This window comes from Enhydra lutris, unplaced genomic scaffold, assembly GCF_002288905.1.
Source record: "Enhydra lutris kenyoni isolate GAN:26980312 unplaced genomic scaffold, ASM228890v2 scaffoldscaffold68, whole genome shotgun sequence".
In the NCBI taxonomy this organism is placed as follows: domain Eukaryota; kingdom Metazoa; phylum Chordata; class Mammalia; order Carnivora; family Mustelidae; genus Enhydra; species Enhydra lutris.
This window is the reverse complement of record NW_019154152.1, coordinates 10,428,924-10,445,506: the sequence shown is the minus strand read 5'-3', so window position 1 is coordinate 10,445,506 and position 16,583 is coordinate 10,428,924. Positions and strand designations below refer to the sequence as shown.

Genomic DNA, 16,583 nt, shown 5'->3' with positions numbered 1-16,583 from the left:
AGCAAAAATAAACAAGTGGAACACATCAAACTAAAATGATCCTGTGCAACCAAGGAAAACATCAACACAATGAAAATGTAACATATGCAATGAGAGAAAACATCTGGTATTCTGATAAAAAGTTAATATCCAAAATATTTATGAGTTGTTGAATTTATATAATTCAGTAGCAAAAACCCAACTGATTAAAAAGTGGGCAGAGGAAATTAATGGACATTTTTCCAAAGAACACATCCAGATAGCCAACAGACACACAAAAAGATGCTTAACATCACTCAACATCAGGGAAATACAAAATCAAATTCAAACACAAATTATCACCTCAAACCTGTTAGAATGGCTGTCACCAAGAAGACAAGAGATAACAAGTGTTGGTGAGAATGTGGAGAAAAGGGAACCCTTGTGCACTGCTGGTGGATATGTAGATTGGTGCAGCCACTATGAAAAACAGTGTGGAGGTTCCTCAAGAAATTAAAAATACAATGACCATATAATCCAGAAATTCTACTGTGTGGGTATTTACTCCAAGGAAAGAAAAATACTAACTCAAAAAGATATCTGTGCCCTCACATACATTGCAGCATTATTTACAATAACCAAGACATGGAAGTGACAAGGGTTCATTGTGGATAAATGAATAAAGAAAATGTGGTGTGTATACACACACACACACACACACACACACACATTCAATAGAATATTTTTTCACCATAAAAAAGGAAGGAAACCTTGCCATTTGTAAGAACATAGATGGACCCTGAAAGAATTATGCTAAGTGAAATAAATCAGATACAGAGAAATAAATACTATAACATCCCAGTTATATGTGGGATTAAAAAAACCCCACCTACTGAGCTCACAGATACAGAGAACAGATTTGTGGTTGCTGGAGGCTGGGGTGTGAGTGATGTGGGTAAAGGCGGTGAAAGTTGCTAACTTACAGTTATAAAATACAGAAATCACGGGGATGTAATGTATAGCATGGTGAGTATAGTTAATCACACTGTATATTTGAAAGTTGCTAAGACAGTAGATTTAAAAGTTCCATCACAAGAAAAAAAGTTTGTGACTGTGTGGTGATGGATGTTAACTAGATTGATTATAGTGATCATTTGTCATATGTACAAATACCGAAGCATTATGTTGTATACGTGAAACTAATATACTGTTATACGTTGAGTAAATACCAATTTTGAGAGGAGCAAAAAAAAAAAAAATTCATGTTTACTTTCTTACAATTGAACAGGCTGCCAATTACAAACCTTTCTTTCATGTTTCAGAAGGTGGCGCCCTAGATCAAATTTGTGGTTTCTTCTGTGGGAGCTGGTTCTCCAGGATACACTTGGGAGGGAGCTGGTAACAGAGTGGTGGGAGATGTGGCTTAGCACCTGAGGCTCTGTGGGGTGCTGGGGTACTCCCAGAGGTCTGTCGTAGAATTCCTGCTAAAGTCCTGAAGCACACAGCTTGAAGTTCATTTCTTTAATGCTCTTTGATATTCTTATCTGCTTCCTTTCCTTTCTGTTCACTCCCTCCACTCACGGAGGACCCACCTCAGAAATCTGGGTGCTGCTGGAGAGAAACGGGTTTCTCTGGCCCTAACCCAGACAACAGGTACACCAGGCAGTCACGGCTTTTGCTTTCTACCTCCTGCATGGGAGAAGCTGCTTCCCACCCCCCTGCTGGAGAAGTTGCCAGCTGGTGCTGCCAAAAGTTTAGCCCTTTCAGGGTTACTCTGGGAAAGGGGGTACTTCTGCGAGTTCATCCCTTTCTTCCAAACTCATCTGGATCCCATTCCCACGATGTGCTGGAATCTCCCTTCAGGCATGCCAGAGTTCTGTAAATTCTCTTTTGACCACGGGTGTATGCCCAGTTTTGCACTCATCAGGGGTTTGGTGTTCTTTCTCTCCCCCCACCCCCCACCCATCCCACCACGGGCTCTCCAGGAATGGGGCAGGGCAGATTTGTGGACTCCTTTGGATCCACAGCCCTTACCCAGAGCCTCCGTTTATATTCAGATACACAGATGGGCTAGCTATCCCCTGAGATCCTTCGTGTGCTGTGTAGAGGCAATTTTGTTCAGTTACAGAGCAGTCTGATCAGTTAAAATAAAACTGGGGGCATCATGTTCCTGATTTCAAGCTTTACTACAAAGCTTGATCACCAAGACAGCATAGTACTGGCATAAAAACAGACACATAGACCAGTGGAACAGAGTAGAGAGCCCAGATGTGGACCCTCAACTCTATGGGCAAATAATCTTTGACAAAACAGGCAAAAATATCCAGTGGAAAAAAGACAGTCTCTTCAATAAATGGTGCTGGGAAAACTGGACAGCTATATGTAGAAGAATGAAACTCGACCATTCTCTTACACTGTACACAAAGATAAACTCAAATAAAAGACCTCAATGTGAGACAGGAATCCATCAGAATCCTAGAGGATAACATAGGCAGTAACCTCTTTGATATCAGCCACAGCAACTTCTTTCAAGATATGTCTCCAAAGGCAAAGGAAACAAAAGCGAAGATGAACTTTTGGGACTTCATCAAGATCAAAAGCTTCTGCACAGCAAAGCAAACAGTCAACAAAACAAAAAGGCAACCCACGGAATGGGAGAAGATATTTGCAAATGACAGTACAGACAAAAGGTGGATATCCAGGATCTATAAAGAACTCCTCAAACTCAACACACACAAAACAGATAATCATATCAAAAAAATGGGCAGAAGATATGAACAGACACTTCTCCAATGAAGACATACAAATGGCTATCAGACACATGAAAAAATGTTCATCATCACTAGCCATCAGGGAGATTCAAATTAAAACCACATTGAGATACCACCTTACACCAGTTAGAATGGCCAAAATTAGCAAGACAGGAAACAACGTGTGTTGGAGGGGATGTGGAGAAAGGGGAACCCTCTTACACTGTTGGTGGGAATGCCAGTTGGTGCAGCCTCTTTGGAGAACAGTGTGGAGATTCCTCAAGAAATTAAAAATAGAACTTCCCTATGACCCTGCAGTTGCACTACTGGGTATTTACCCTAAAGATACAGATGGAGTGAAAAGAAGGGCCATCTGAACCCCAATGTTTATAGCAGCAATGGCCACGGTTGCCAAACTGTGGAAAGAATCAAGATGCCCTTCAACGGACGAATGGATAAGGAAGATGTGGTCCATATACACTATGGAGTATTATGCCTCCATCAGAAAGGATGAATACCCAACTTTTGTAGCAACATGGATGGGACTGGAAGAGATTATGCTGAGTGAAATAAGTGAAGCAGAGAGAGTCAATTATCATATGGTTTCACTTATTTGTGGAGCATAACAAATAGCATGGAGGACATGGGGAGTTAGGAGAAGGGAGTTGGGGGAAATTGGAAGGGGAGGTGAACGATGAGAGACTATGGACTCTGAAAAACAATCTGAAGGGTTTGAAGAGGTTGGGGGGGGTGGGAGGTTGGGGGAGCCAGGTGGTGGGTATTAGAGAGGGGACGGATTGCATGGAGCACTGGGTGTGGTGCATAAACAATGAATACTGTTACGCTGAAAAGAAATAAAAAAAGTGAGAGAAAAGAGAAACCATGTAGGCCACCACCATGTTGGCATCACTTCTTCCACTGCTAAACAGATATAATTTTTTTGTCTATCCTACCTCAATGAAGCTGGAAAAAAGAACCCAAGAAAGGAAAGCTACAGGGTAAGTTCATGAACATAGATGCAAAAAGCCTCAAGGAAAATATTAGCAAATAGAGTCCCCCAACATTAAAAAGAAGTGTATACCATGTGTAAGTGGGATTTATTCCAGGTGTGCAAAGCTGGCTCAGTATCTGAAAATTGATCATGGTAATTTACCACATCAAAAGGCTAAAAAACAAAATTTTTTTTACTAATTATTTTACTAATTATTGCAGAAACAGCACTTTAAAAAACTAAACACTAACTCATGGTAAAACTCCCAGGGAAGTAAGAGTAAAGAGAAACTCCTCCAGCCTGACAGAGAAGTCTATAAACATATCTACAGATAACATTATACTTAATGGTGATAAACTGAATACCTTCCCCATAAGACAGGAAACCAAGTAAGGATGTACTTTCTTGTCAGTCTTATTCAACATTGTACTAGAAGTCTTACTTAGTGTAACAAGAAAGGAAATACAGGATATACTAATTGGAAAGGAAAAATCAATACTATGTCTACTCACGGATGATACAAGTGTCTGTGTAGAAAATTCCAAAGAACTGATTAAAAAAAAACAACCCAAAAAACCAAAACCCAAACCACTTCTGGAACCAAAGAGTGTAAGTATAAGTAAGTCAGTTCTTTCCCTCCGTACAACCTTAGACAATTGGATTTAAAATAAAAGAAAAATATAATTTGAAACACTACCAGGAGGGACACCTGGATGGCTCAGTCAGTTAAACTAGGATTCTTGGTTTTGGTTCAGGTCATGATCATCAGGGTCTGTGCTTAGTTGGGAGTCTACTTGAGATTCTCTCCTTCTCCCTCTATTCCCCCCACCCCCCTCAAATAAATGTCTATAAAAATAAAATAAAATAAAATAAAATAAAATACCACTAGGAAAACATATGAAATACTTAGGTATAAATCTAACAAAATATGTGCTAGTATATATGTGAAAACCCACAAAACTGATGATAGAATCAAATAAGGTATGGAGAAATGGATAGAGATTCAGTGCCTATAGATTAGAATACAGTATTGTTAAGATGTTAATTTTTCCTAACTTTGAATGTAATTCCAATCAGAATCCCATTAATTTTTTTAAAGATTTTAAAGATTATTTGAGAGAGAGAGAGAGAGAGAGAGAGAGAGAAAGCATGACCAGGGAGAGGGGCAGAGGGAGAAGCAGTTTCCTGACTAAGCAGGGAGCTCGATGTGGGACTTGATCCCAGGACCCTGGGATCATGACCTGATTAACCAACTGAGCCACCCAGGCACCCCCCCCATTAACGTTTTTATAAGTATTGACAAACATGATTCTAAAGTACTTATGGAAAGGCAAAAGCCAGAATAGCCAACACAGTACTAATGGGGAGCAAAATTGAAGTATTCACACTACCTGAATTCAAGACCTTCTGTAAAGCAGAAGTAATCTGAACAGTATGACATTGTTGAAAAAATCTACACATAGATCAGTGGAGCAGAATAGGGAGCCCAGAAATAGACTCACACATGTAGAGTTAGTTATCTCTGACAAAGGAACAAAAGCAACTCAATGGAGAAAGGACTGACATTTCAACAAATGATTCTCTGACTTATTTCACTTAACATAATGCCCTTTAGGTCCACCTGTGTTATTGCAAATGGCAAGATTTCATTCCTTTTTATGGCTGAGTAATATTCCTGCATATGTGTATGTACCACATCTTTTTTGTCCATTCATCTATTTATGGACATTTTAGTTGCTTCCTTCCATATCTTGGCTATTTTAAATAATTCTGCAGTAAACATGGGTATATATGTCTTTTTTTTTAATTAAAGATTTTATTTATTTACAGACAGAGATCACAAGTAGGCAGAGAGGCAGGCAGAGAGATGGGGGGGAAGCAGGCTCCCCACCGAGCAGAGAACCCGATATGGGGCTCCATCCCAGGACCCTGATTTCATGACCTGAGCCGAATGCAGAGGCTTTAACCCACTGAGCCACCCAGGTGCCCCTATATGTCTTTTTGAATTAGTGTTTTTGTTTCCCTTGGGTATATACCCAGAAGTGGAGTTACTGGATCATATGGTGCTTCTAGTTTAGTTTAGTTTTTTTTTTTTTAAGATTTTATTTATTGGAGAGAGAGAGAGGCAGAGATAGTGAGAGAGAGCAGGAGCAGGGGGGAGAGGGAGAAGCAGGCTACCTGCTGAGTGGGGAGCTTGATGGGTGACTTGATGCCAGGACTCTGGGATCATGACCTGAGCCAAAGCAGACACTTAACCGACTGAACAACCCAGGCACCCCTAGTTTTTAGTTTTTTGAGGAATCTCCATACTGTTTCTCACCAGTAGCTGCACCAGTTTACATTCTTACCAACAGTGCATGAGGGTTCCCTTTTTTCCACATCTTTGCCAATATTTGTTATCTCTCGACTTTTTGATACTAGCCATTCTTACTGGTGTGAAGTGTTACCTCATTGTGGTTTTGATTTGCATTTCCCTGATGATGAGTGGTGTTCAGCATCTTTCCAGGCAACTCTTGGCCATCTGTCTTCTTTGGAGTAATGTCTACTTAGTTCCCCTGTTCTTTTTAAATTAGATTATTATTTTATTAATATTATTTTGGTGTTGAGTTGTATGATTTCTTTATATATTTTGGATATTAACCCTTTATTAGATACATTATTTACAAATATTTTGTTCCATTCAGTAAACCTTTTCATTTTGTTGATGGTTTCTTTCACTGTGCAAAAGCATACCATGTGATATCACTTATATGTGGAATCTAACCCCCCCCCATGAATGAAGAAGCTAATAAACAGAAAGACATGCATGCATATGGAGAACAAACTGGTGGTTTCCAGATTCCAGAAGGAAGGGAACTGGGGGGATGAGTGAAATAGGTGATGGGGATTAAGAAGTACAAACTTCCAGTTATAAAACAAATAAATCACGGAAGATGAAAAGAATAGCATATACAGAGAATATAGTCAATAATATTAGAATAATGTTATGTAATAATGTATGGTTATAGATGGTGACTACATTTATCATGGTAAGCATTGATAATGTATAAAATTTATGTTGCACACCTGAAAAGAATATAATGTTATATATAAACTATTCAATTAAAAAAACCCACAAAAACCAAAAAGCTGTTTTTCTTTGAAAGATACTTTTGAGAAAAATGAAAATATAATCCACAAATTAGGAGAAAATATTTTTTATCTCTTTTTTAAAAAAAATTCTATTTTTTAAAGTAATCTCTACAGCCAACGTGGGGCTTGAACTCACAACCCCAATATCAAGTGTTGCATGTTGCAATGACTGAGCTAGCCAGGTGCCCCAGGAGAAAATATTTTCAAAAGGAATCTCTGAAAAAAAAAAAGAAAAGAAAAAGACTGCATCTCTGCAGGTACTGGGTGGCTTGTCAGTTAAGCATCTGCCTTTCGCTCAGATCGTGATCTCAGGGTCCTGGGATCAAGCCCCACATCAGGCTCCCTGCTCAGTGGAGAAGTCTGCTTCTCTCTCTTCCTCTGTCTCTGCCCCCTACTCGTGTTCACTCTCTCTTTTTCTCTCTCTCAAATAAATAAATAAAATCTTTAAAAAATGCATCTCTGATAAAGGACTAATATCCAACATATACAAAGAACTCTTAAAACTCAACAATGAGAAACAGCCCAGTTATAAAATGAACAAAATATCTGAATGGATACCTTAGCAAGAGTGATATATAGATGGTTAAAAAAGCATATGAAAAGATACTCAGCATCATTTGTCATTGGCAAATTGAAAATTAAATGAAAACAAAGAGATGCCATCACACACCTTTTACAATGGCTTATATGTGCAAATCTGATGATCCTGGTTGTTGGTGAAGATGTGGCAAAGAACTTTCATTCATTGCTAGTGGGAGTGTGACAAACAGATAGTCACTTTGGAAGACAGTGGGCAGTTTCTTACAAGGCTAAGCATAGCCTTACTGTATGATTCAACAGCTGTTTTCCTGGGTGTTTACTCCACTGATTCTAAATTGATGCCCACTTAAAAACCTACATATTAATGTTTATAGCAGCATTATTCATAATCACCAAAAACTTGAAGCAAGCAATATGTCCTTCACAGATAAATGGAGAAACAAACTGTGGCATATTCATACAATGGAATATTCAGTGACAAAACAAAATGAGCTATGAAATCAGGAAAAAAAAAGTATGAATTTTGTATACGTATTGGTTAGTGAAAGAAGCCAGTCTGAAAAGATTATATGGATATGATTCTATATGACAATACGGAAAAGGCCAAACTAGAGCAATGGTTAAAGGACCAGTGGTTTCCAGGAATCTGAAGAGAAGGGAGATGGTTGATGAGGTGAAACACTGGAGATTTTTTAGTGCCCAGATTTTGGTGTCTAAAACCATTCTCCTCTAAGAGGAACAGGGTCCTGTGGAGAAATTGCTGATGTTAGGCCTGGGGCAGGACATGCATAAGGTGTTTCTGGAGCATCTTGTGCCAGAGAGTAGAGGCATGCCAAACAAAACCAAGCAAAACACAGTGATAGTAGATATTAAAGGGACACAGGAATCAACTAAAAGCTCTTCCAATAGCCAAATATTAAGAATTTGGGCAGCAAAATAAAGCAATAGTGGATTATAACCCAAGGAAATATCCAAGCTCCCATACTAACATCAACAAATAATTGAATAAGTACACCAGTGTGGGGGAGAACAGAATTCCTGTGCAGAATAATTCTTACAACTTATATACATACTCTAGCCACAAGGAAGTGGAGCAAAACTCCCCACCTACATGTGGGCTGCAGTTAGTGACTTTCCTCTGGAGAGTTCATTCTGGAAAGAGAGACGAAGAGTAACTCTGCAGTGGAGGAGCGGGAAAGAAACTCAGCCATGTGAATGAAATCAACATCAGCAGCCATGAGGCATGTTATACTAAGTACCCTTGTTATAATGTGATAAAAACTGTAACTTTCCTCTGCCTTCTTCCTCCTCAAACCCTATAACCTCAGCATAATCACAAAAGGAACATCAGGCAAATCCCATTTGCGGGTCATCTTACAAAATACTCGACTTCTACTGGTTAAGCTTGTAAAGATCATCAATGAGAAGGAAAGTTAGCACAGCCTAAAGAGAAGTTACTACTAAATACCATGTGGTATTCTGAATGGGCTCTTGGAATAGAAAAAGGACAGCAGGTAAAAACTAAAGGAGTCTGAATAAAGTACGGATATTACTTAATGAAAATTCATCCATATTGTTTCATTAATTTTAACAAACATGACACACCAATGTAAAATGCTAGCAGGGGAAACTGGGTCTATGGCAGCTGTGTACTATGCAGTTTTTCTTTAAATAGAAAGCTGTCCTAAGAAAGCAAATTTATAAAAAATAATTTATATATTGATTTTCAGGTTATATATTTTGATTGGTAATGGGATTAATGTGTTTACTACTTTCCACTGAAACAGAAACAGGGCTATTTTACATAACAAGGCCAACATCGCATTTCTTGAAAGTAGTCCATGTGTACATGGAATCTGGTGTGGGTGTGACCAGGGAACCCTCAGGACCTGAGGCATGTGCATTCAGCTGCGGTCCCTTGGGTGTCAGCTTCCTCTGCCGTCTTTAGGCAAATGCATAAAGACTCTGCTGCTTGCTGCCTACTGCTCAGAATCCTTTGATTCATCCCATTCTAGCCCTTGGGAACTCCCTCTGAAGCAGGTGACTGCTGCAAAGTGACATTACAGGAGGAAAACCGGCCTTTGTGGGGGTATGGGGCCTAAGGAGAATGGTTGAAAGTATTAGGAGATTTGTGGGGAGCTAAGTGGGTAGAATGGGAGTGCTGACAGCTGTAGGGGCCTGAAGCTCATTCCTTGCCCTCTGATTTCACAAGGACCACCTACTGGGGTTAGTGGCATATTGTCAGTGTTTCCCGATTGGCTTTCTGAGATGTGCTTAAGATATGTATGCTACATTTCTTTCAAACTCTGTGTATAGGGACATCATGCTCATAGAGTGAAACTGACTACACAGGAGTATTTTCACCTAAGGAATTGGCAGACACCATAACATAAAACAGGGCTTTTTGAAAAGAGTTTTATTAAAGGACTATCTTACCAGCACACCACTGGACCAGAGTCACAAATACGGACTTTCCCAGTAGAGTGGAAAGGGCTGTCTGGGAGGGGGAGAGGGGACACTTTGGACTTACATCCATACTTTAGCTCTAAATGTGCCTGGCGCTTTGAGCCTCTCCAGAGAGGGTTCCACACTGACATCAGAACCTGATTACTGTAAACATTTTAGGTTCTGGAAGGGCCTTATTCATGGCTCCTATCATCACCATTTATGCTTCCCATTCAGTGTTTATCATTACTGGGGAATCACACGGTGTATCAGTGTGCTGGATTATGGGAGCATGCATACCTTAACAGACCATTCTCAGACCTCAGAAAGTTTACAGTTGATTGGGAAACATTGACAATATGTTACTATCCCTGAGGTAGGTGGTCTGATGATCAGACTCCTCATGAAGTCAGAGGGGAAAGAATAAGCTGTGGGCACACTGACACAGTGGGCAGATAGTGAGAGGGCCCTGGGTTCGGGCAGCAACTCCACAACACAAATGAGGGATAGAACACTTGTTCAGGGGAGAGAAGATGTTAGGGTCAAGGCTGCAGAAGACTTTATGAGGCACTTGAGTTTTCTTTTTTTTTTTTTTTTTTTAGGATTTTATTTATTTCCTTGACACAGAGAGATCACCAGTAGGCAGAGAGGCAGGCAGAGAGAAAGCGGGAAGCAGGCTCCCCGCTGAGCAGAGAGCCCGGCTCGGGGCTCGATCCCAGGACCGTGAGATCATGACCCAAGCCAATGTCAGAGGCTTAACCCACTGAGCCACCTGGGTGCCCTGCACTTGAGTTTTTTAAGGTGCCCTTGAGTTCCTTGGGGAACCATTCCAGTTCATGCAACTTCACCCAGAGACCAGCCCCCAACTGGCAAGCTCTGTAGCAGGTATAGTTTTCCACTCCAAAGAACATTCCTGCATGCTGCTGCCAAGGTATCCAATGTCCATCAACATCTGTGAACTGGTCCTCTTCACTTCTCTTTTCAGTTACTTAAGACTTGCTTTCTCTCCATCACTTTAGCTTGCTATTCCTTTGTGCATCAGACTCAGTGGTGTTTTCATATTGATTTTGATTTCTTCCAGCTTCTCTGGCAGAATGGCTTTCCTCTGGTCCCTACATATTCTTGCAGTGGTTGTGTGGCTACAGATGGACCTGGTGGTGGGTGCTCTCCACAGCGGGCCCATCCTCACAAGCCTCTCCTGGGCTCTGTTCATGCGATTTTATTTTCAGGACAGTGTTGGCCATTTCTCAGGGGTACTATAACAGTGAACATAAGAATGGATTTTTCTAGTCTGGTAATTAAATTTAGAGGGTGAGGGGAATAAACCTGGAAGGCTGGGGATTGAATGATTTTGTGTGTTTTCTATGTGCTAGGCACTGAGCAGGCATGGAGTAAATACAACAGTGCATTTGGAAACTTTTTGTGGTCTTCCTCACCAGTTCTCATAGTTGGGTGTGCTTGCCGTCTATCCAGGTTCTGGTTCTTTCTTCTGTAGTGCACTGGACAACAGAACTGTCTCTCAACTTCTCAGTCTTCCCCTGGCTTGGATACAGGATGCACAGAATTTCCCCTTTTTCTTTTTAGAGACATTGCCAAGGAAACAAATAGCAAAACTGGTGGAGTTTCAATAAGTAATCATGAAGACTTTGCAGTATTTTTCCTGGTCTCTACCCTGTGGTGAAGGGTTAGGACATGGCTGCCTGCTGGGGCTGCCTTTGTTCCACTGCTCTCACCCCTTCCCTCATCCCGCCCTCTACCCTCCCTGTACCCCCCACCCCCCACCCCCCAGGCCCAGGTCAGGAGGGCATCTCATTTCCAGTAGTCTAGAAAGGTCTCTTTTTCTTAACCCATTTCAAAGATGAGAAAATTATGTCTAGGAAATTTAGAAAAGTTTCCAGCTCTGTTCTTTAAGTTGTGACAATATTCTTTCTTTCTTTCTTTCTTTCTTTCTTTTCAGCGTAACAGAATTCATTGTTTATGCACCACACCCAGTGCTCCATGCAATACGTGCCCTCTATAATACCCACCACCTGGCTCCCCCAGCCTCCCACCCCCCACCCCCTTCAAAACCCTCAGATTGTTTTTCAGAGTCCATAGTCTCTCATGGTTCCTCTCCCCTTCCAATTTCCCTCAACTCCCTTCTCCTCTCCATCTCCCCATGTCCTCCATGTCATTTGTTATGCTCCACAAATAAGTGAAACCATATGATAATTGACTTTCTCTGCTTGACTTATTTCACTCAGCATAATCTCTTCCGGTCCCATCCATGTTGATACAAAAGTGTGGTATTCATCCTTTCTGATGGAGGCATAATACTCCATAGTGTATATGGATCACATCTTCCTTATCCATTCGTCCATTGAAGGACCTCTTGGTTCTTTCCACAGTTTGGCAACCGTGGCCATTGCTGCTATAAACATTGGGGTACAGATTGCCTTTCTTTTCACTCCATCTGTATCTTTGGGGTAAATACCCAGTAGTGCAACTGCAGGGTCTTAGGGAAGCTCTATTTTTAATTTCTTAAGGAATCTCCACACTGTTCTCCAAAGTGGCTGCACCAACTTGCATTCCCACCAACAGTGTAAGAGGGTTCCCCTTTCTCCACATCCCCTCCAACACACGTTGTTTCCTGTCCTGCTAATTTTGGCCATTCTAACTGGTGTAAGGTGGTATCTCAATGTGGTTTTAATTTGAATCTCCCTGATGGCTAGTGATGATGAACATTTTTTCATGTGTCTGATAGCCATTTGTATGTCTTCATTGGAGAAGTGTCTGTTCATGTGACAGCTTGAAGCTGAAATTTCTGTTTTAAAAAGCTGAAGCTGAAATTTCTGTTTTAAAAAGTGGGTTGTGACAGTCCCTACTGGCTGTGTTGGCAGAAGAAATGAATGGTGTGTGGGGTAAGTAACATTTTTAGATTAGTGCCTAAAACTGAGAGGCTACTTTAAAAAGGTTAATTTCTTGATCTTATTTCACTGTCATAGCAATGCATGAGTACATAAATTTCTCTCACTAGGGCAAACCTCATCAAATTTTAGTCTTTGCTCCCTTTTCCATCCTTTCCCTTTTCTATATAGCTGTCAGATAAATATATCCAAAATGCTTTCCAATTTCAAAACAATTTATGGCTGACCATTTTTCGTAACTGATGAAGTCTGTTCCCTTTAAATAATATTCAGAGCCAATCTACTTTTGTTGCCATTTTTTCCCCAATTGCTCCAAATTTGCAACATCACAACCTCACAGAACGGAAAGGTGCTTTAGACATATTTTGCATTTTTAGGTCAAATATTTTTTTTTAGACTTCCAGACAATTTCTCTTGATTTATCACTTGACAATCCCTTAACTTGAAGACATCCTACTTTATTTTCAAGGTTAAGATCAGATAAGAAGTCATTCTTTTTTTTTTTTTTTTTAGTTTTTATTTATTTGTTTGAGAAACAGTGAGAGAGAGCATGAGTGAGTGAGTGGGAGGAGAGGCAGAGGGAGAGGGAGAAGCAGGCTCCTTGCTGAGCGGGGAAACCAACATGGGGCTCTATCTGAGGAGCCCAAGATCGGGACCTGAGCCAAAGGTAGATGCTTAACTTACAGAGCCACCCAGGTGCCCCTGAAGTCATTCCTAAGGCCATTATAAATATGAATAACAAGAATTACTTCTATTGTGTTTCCATATTAAAATTTCCTGTATAACTAATATTGACTTAATCATTTGATTTTTATTAGTTATGTAAATATCTGTCTTATTTATGAGCATAAGACCTTGTTCAGAAAACGAATCATATCTTTAAAAATTCTTTTATTTTAAAAATGTTTTCATTTAAATTCTAGTTAGTTAACATAGTGTACTATTAGTTGTGGGTGTGTAATATGGTGAGTCAACACTTCCATACATCAGTGGGTACTGATCACAACAAGTGCCCTCCTTCATCCGCATCACCTATTTCACACATTCCCGCCCACCCACCTCCCCTCTGGTGACCATCAGTTTGTTCTCTGTAGTTAAGTGTCTGTTTCTTGGTTTGCCTCTGTATCTCCCTCTTTTTTCCCCATTCTTGAGCAAACTGTTTTATTTACCATTGGTATCGTAGTTCCTGGCACTTTCAAAATGGAATAGCATTTAAGTAGATGTGAAAAGCCCTTGGTAACAGCAAAGAAAATCTTTGTGTATAAACTGAATTTTCCTCTTTGTAAATAGGAAGGTCTGTTCCAGGCATGACTGCCTTAAACCACACGGAGGTTAGCCACACGGTCTTCCGCTTACTGGGCATCCCCGGGCTAGAGGACCAGCACATGTGGATTTCCATCCCCTTCCTCATTTCCTATGTCATCGCCCTGCTTGGGAACACCCTGCTCATCTGCATTATCCTCACAAGGCACATCCTCCGGGAACCCATGTACCTCTTCCTCTGCATGCTGGCCGGAGCAGATCTCATCCTTTCCACGTGCACTGTACCTCAGGCCTTGGCCATCTTCTGGTTCCACGCTGGGGAGATCTCCCTGGATCGCTGCATCACTCAGCTCTTCTTCATCTACTGCACCTTCATCTCTGAGTCAGGGATCTTGCTGGTGATGGCGTTTGACTGCTACATTGCCATACGCTACCCCCTGAGATACACCACTATTCTTACACATGCTCTGATTGGGAAAATTGGAGTGACTGTCTGTCTGAGAAGCTACGGTACAATTTTCCCCATAATATTTCTTCTGAAAAGATTGACTTTCTGCAAAAGTAACATCCTCCCAAACACAGCTTGTAAGTACATTGTCTTGGCCCATGCTTCCTGTAATGACATTCGAGTGAACATCTGGTATGGGATTTTTGTCCTAGTGTCAACAGTGGTCTTAGATATTGTGTTGATTTTTATTTCATATGTGCTGATTCTCCGTGCTGTTTTCCGCATCCCATCCCGAGATGCTCGTCACAAAGCTCTCAATACCTGTGGCTCCCATGTCTGTGTCATCGTCCTTTTTTATGGGCCTGGGATCTTTACAACCCTTACTCAGAGGTTTGGACACCACATAGCACCCCACATTCATGTCCTACTGTCCAATGTCTGCATTCTGGCTCCTCCTATGCTAAATCCCATCATTTATGGGATTAAGACCAAACAGATCTGGGACCATGTGGTTCATGTGCTATTTACAAAGCAGAAATAACTTTGATGTTGGAAGCTGGCGTTTTTTTTTGGTTAGCAATTCTCTCCATGCATAAAATGAGCTTCAACACCAGCATATGACAGCGGGTCAGGTACTACTCAAATGTGATCAGGTTACGTTGCTGTTTCTAGTGATTTCAGTGTGATTTTGTACATGTTTCTTCCACAGTCTCTAAGCTGTCATTAAATAATTAAGTAATTATTTAAATAATACTGATATTTAAACATCAGTATCTTTGTGGCCTTAGTTAGCTTTCTCCCCCATAGAGTTGAGCACTAGCCTGGGCCACCTCTCTGAGACTCACTCACTTTCCTCTCTAACTGTGGATGGGAGAATGACAGTACATAAATCCTTGACAGTGATTTCTTCCTGGCAGTTGCTGAACTTTCCTTTCACCTGTGATGTATTTATTTTATAACTGGAAATTTGTACATCTTGATCCCCTCCACCTATTTCTCCCAGCCCCAGACCCCTCCTCCCTCTGGCAAGCATCAGTTTATTCTCTGTATTTATGAGTCAGTTGCTGTTTGTTTGCGTGTGTGTGTGTGTGTGTGTGTGTGTGTGTGTGTGTGTGTTTGGTCCCTAAGCAGCTTATGTTTTGAGAAGCTATTATAAATGGTATTTAAAAATTTTTTTCTTTTCCAAATGAGTATTGTTTTCCAAAGTTGCCCTACAATATCAAACTCTACATAACTGGTAATAGAGTTGATTCTTGTATGTTGACCTTCATCCCGCTGCCTTCCTAACTCCACTTACCAACTCTTGCAGCTTTGTTGTTGTAGATTCTGTCTGTAGTTTTTCCTACAAATGTATAGCCATGTTGTTTTTGGAAAAATAAAAAAAAAAAGAAGTGTTCATGTTACAGTTTTGATTCAGAAGGCTGGAAGCTCAGGCAGAATGATGATGATGTTGCAATCTGAAGGCAGAACTCCATCCTCCTCTGCCTCCGTCTTGGCCCTTTATGCCTTCCATTCACTGAATGAAGCCCGCACACATTATGGAGGATTGTCTGCTTCACTCAGAGTTTAACGATTTAAATATTAATTGCATTTAAAAAATATCTTCATAGCGACATCGAGACTCATGCTTAACCAAACAATTGGGCACCAGGGTCTAGGCAAGTGGACACATAAAATTAAGCATCATAACATTGCATATTTAAGTTTGCAGTCACTGTGATATCTCACCACTCTGTGGCTCTAAGCCCTTTTCAGATGTTATTTTTCTCTACAACATATGCTGCTGCTGCTGCTGGTGCTGGTGGTGATAGTCAACCATCATATAGAGCTGGCTGCCTCCCAGCTTTGCTTACTTATTTTGTTTATCTCCACATTCTTCCAGGTATAAGTTTGATGAGAAAAGCACTTTTGTGCTTTATCTACTTTATTTGTAGCACCACCTGTGGCAGTTGGTAGCACATTTTAGGACCTGTTAAGTATTTGTTGAATGAACGAGTAACGAGAGGATGAATGAATGAACCATAGTTATAGTAGTTGCTGGTAGAAACTTTTTTAAAAAGATCTTATTTATTTGAGAGCGAGAGTGAGAGAAAGCACAAACCAGGAGAAGGGAGAGGGAGAGGGAGAAGCAGACTCCCCACTGAGCAGGG

At 40.7% G+C, this 16,583-nt stretch overlaps 1 protein-coding gene across 1 annotated transcript; it reads left to right on the top strand.

The window, feature by feature from the left end:
* Window positions 1-14,029: 14,029 nt before the first annotated feature.
* Window positions 14,030-14,974, top strand: LOC111159247 (olfactory receptor 52B4-like). Its single transcript, XM_022521681.1, has one exon. The coding sequence runs from the start codon at window positions 14,030-14,032 to the stop codon at window positions 14,972-14,974; it is 945 nt and encodes a 314-aa protein (XP_022377389.1).
* Window positions 14,975-16,583: the final 1,609 nt, after the last annotated feature.

Coding starts and splice junctions, on each gene's coding strand:
- LOC111159247 (XM_022521681.1), top strand. CDS start 14,030: ATGACTGCCTTAAACCACACGGAGGTTAGCCACACGGTCTTCCGCTTA.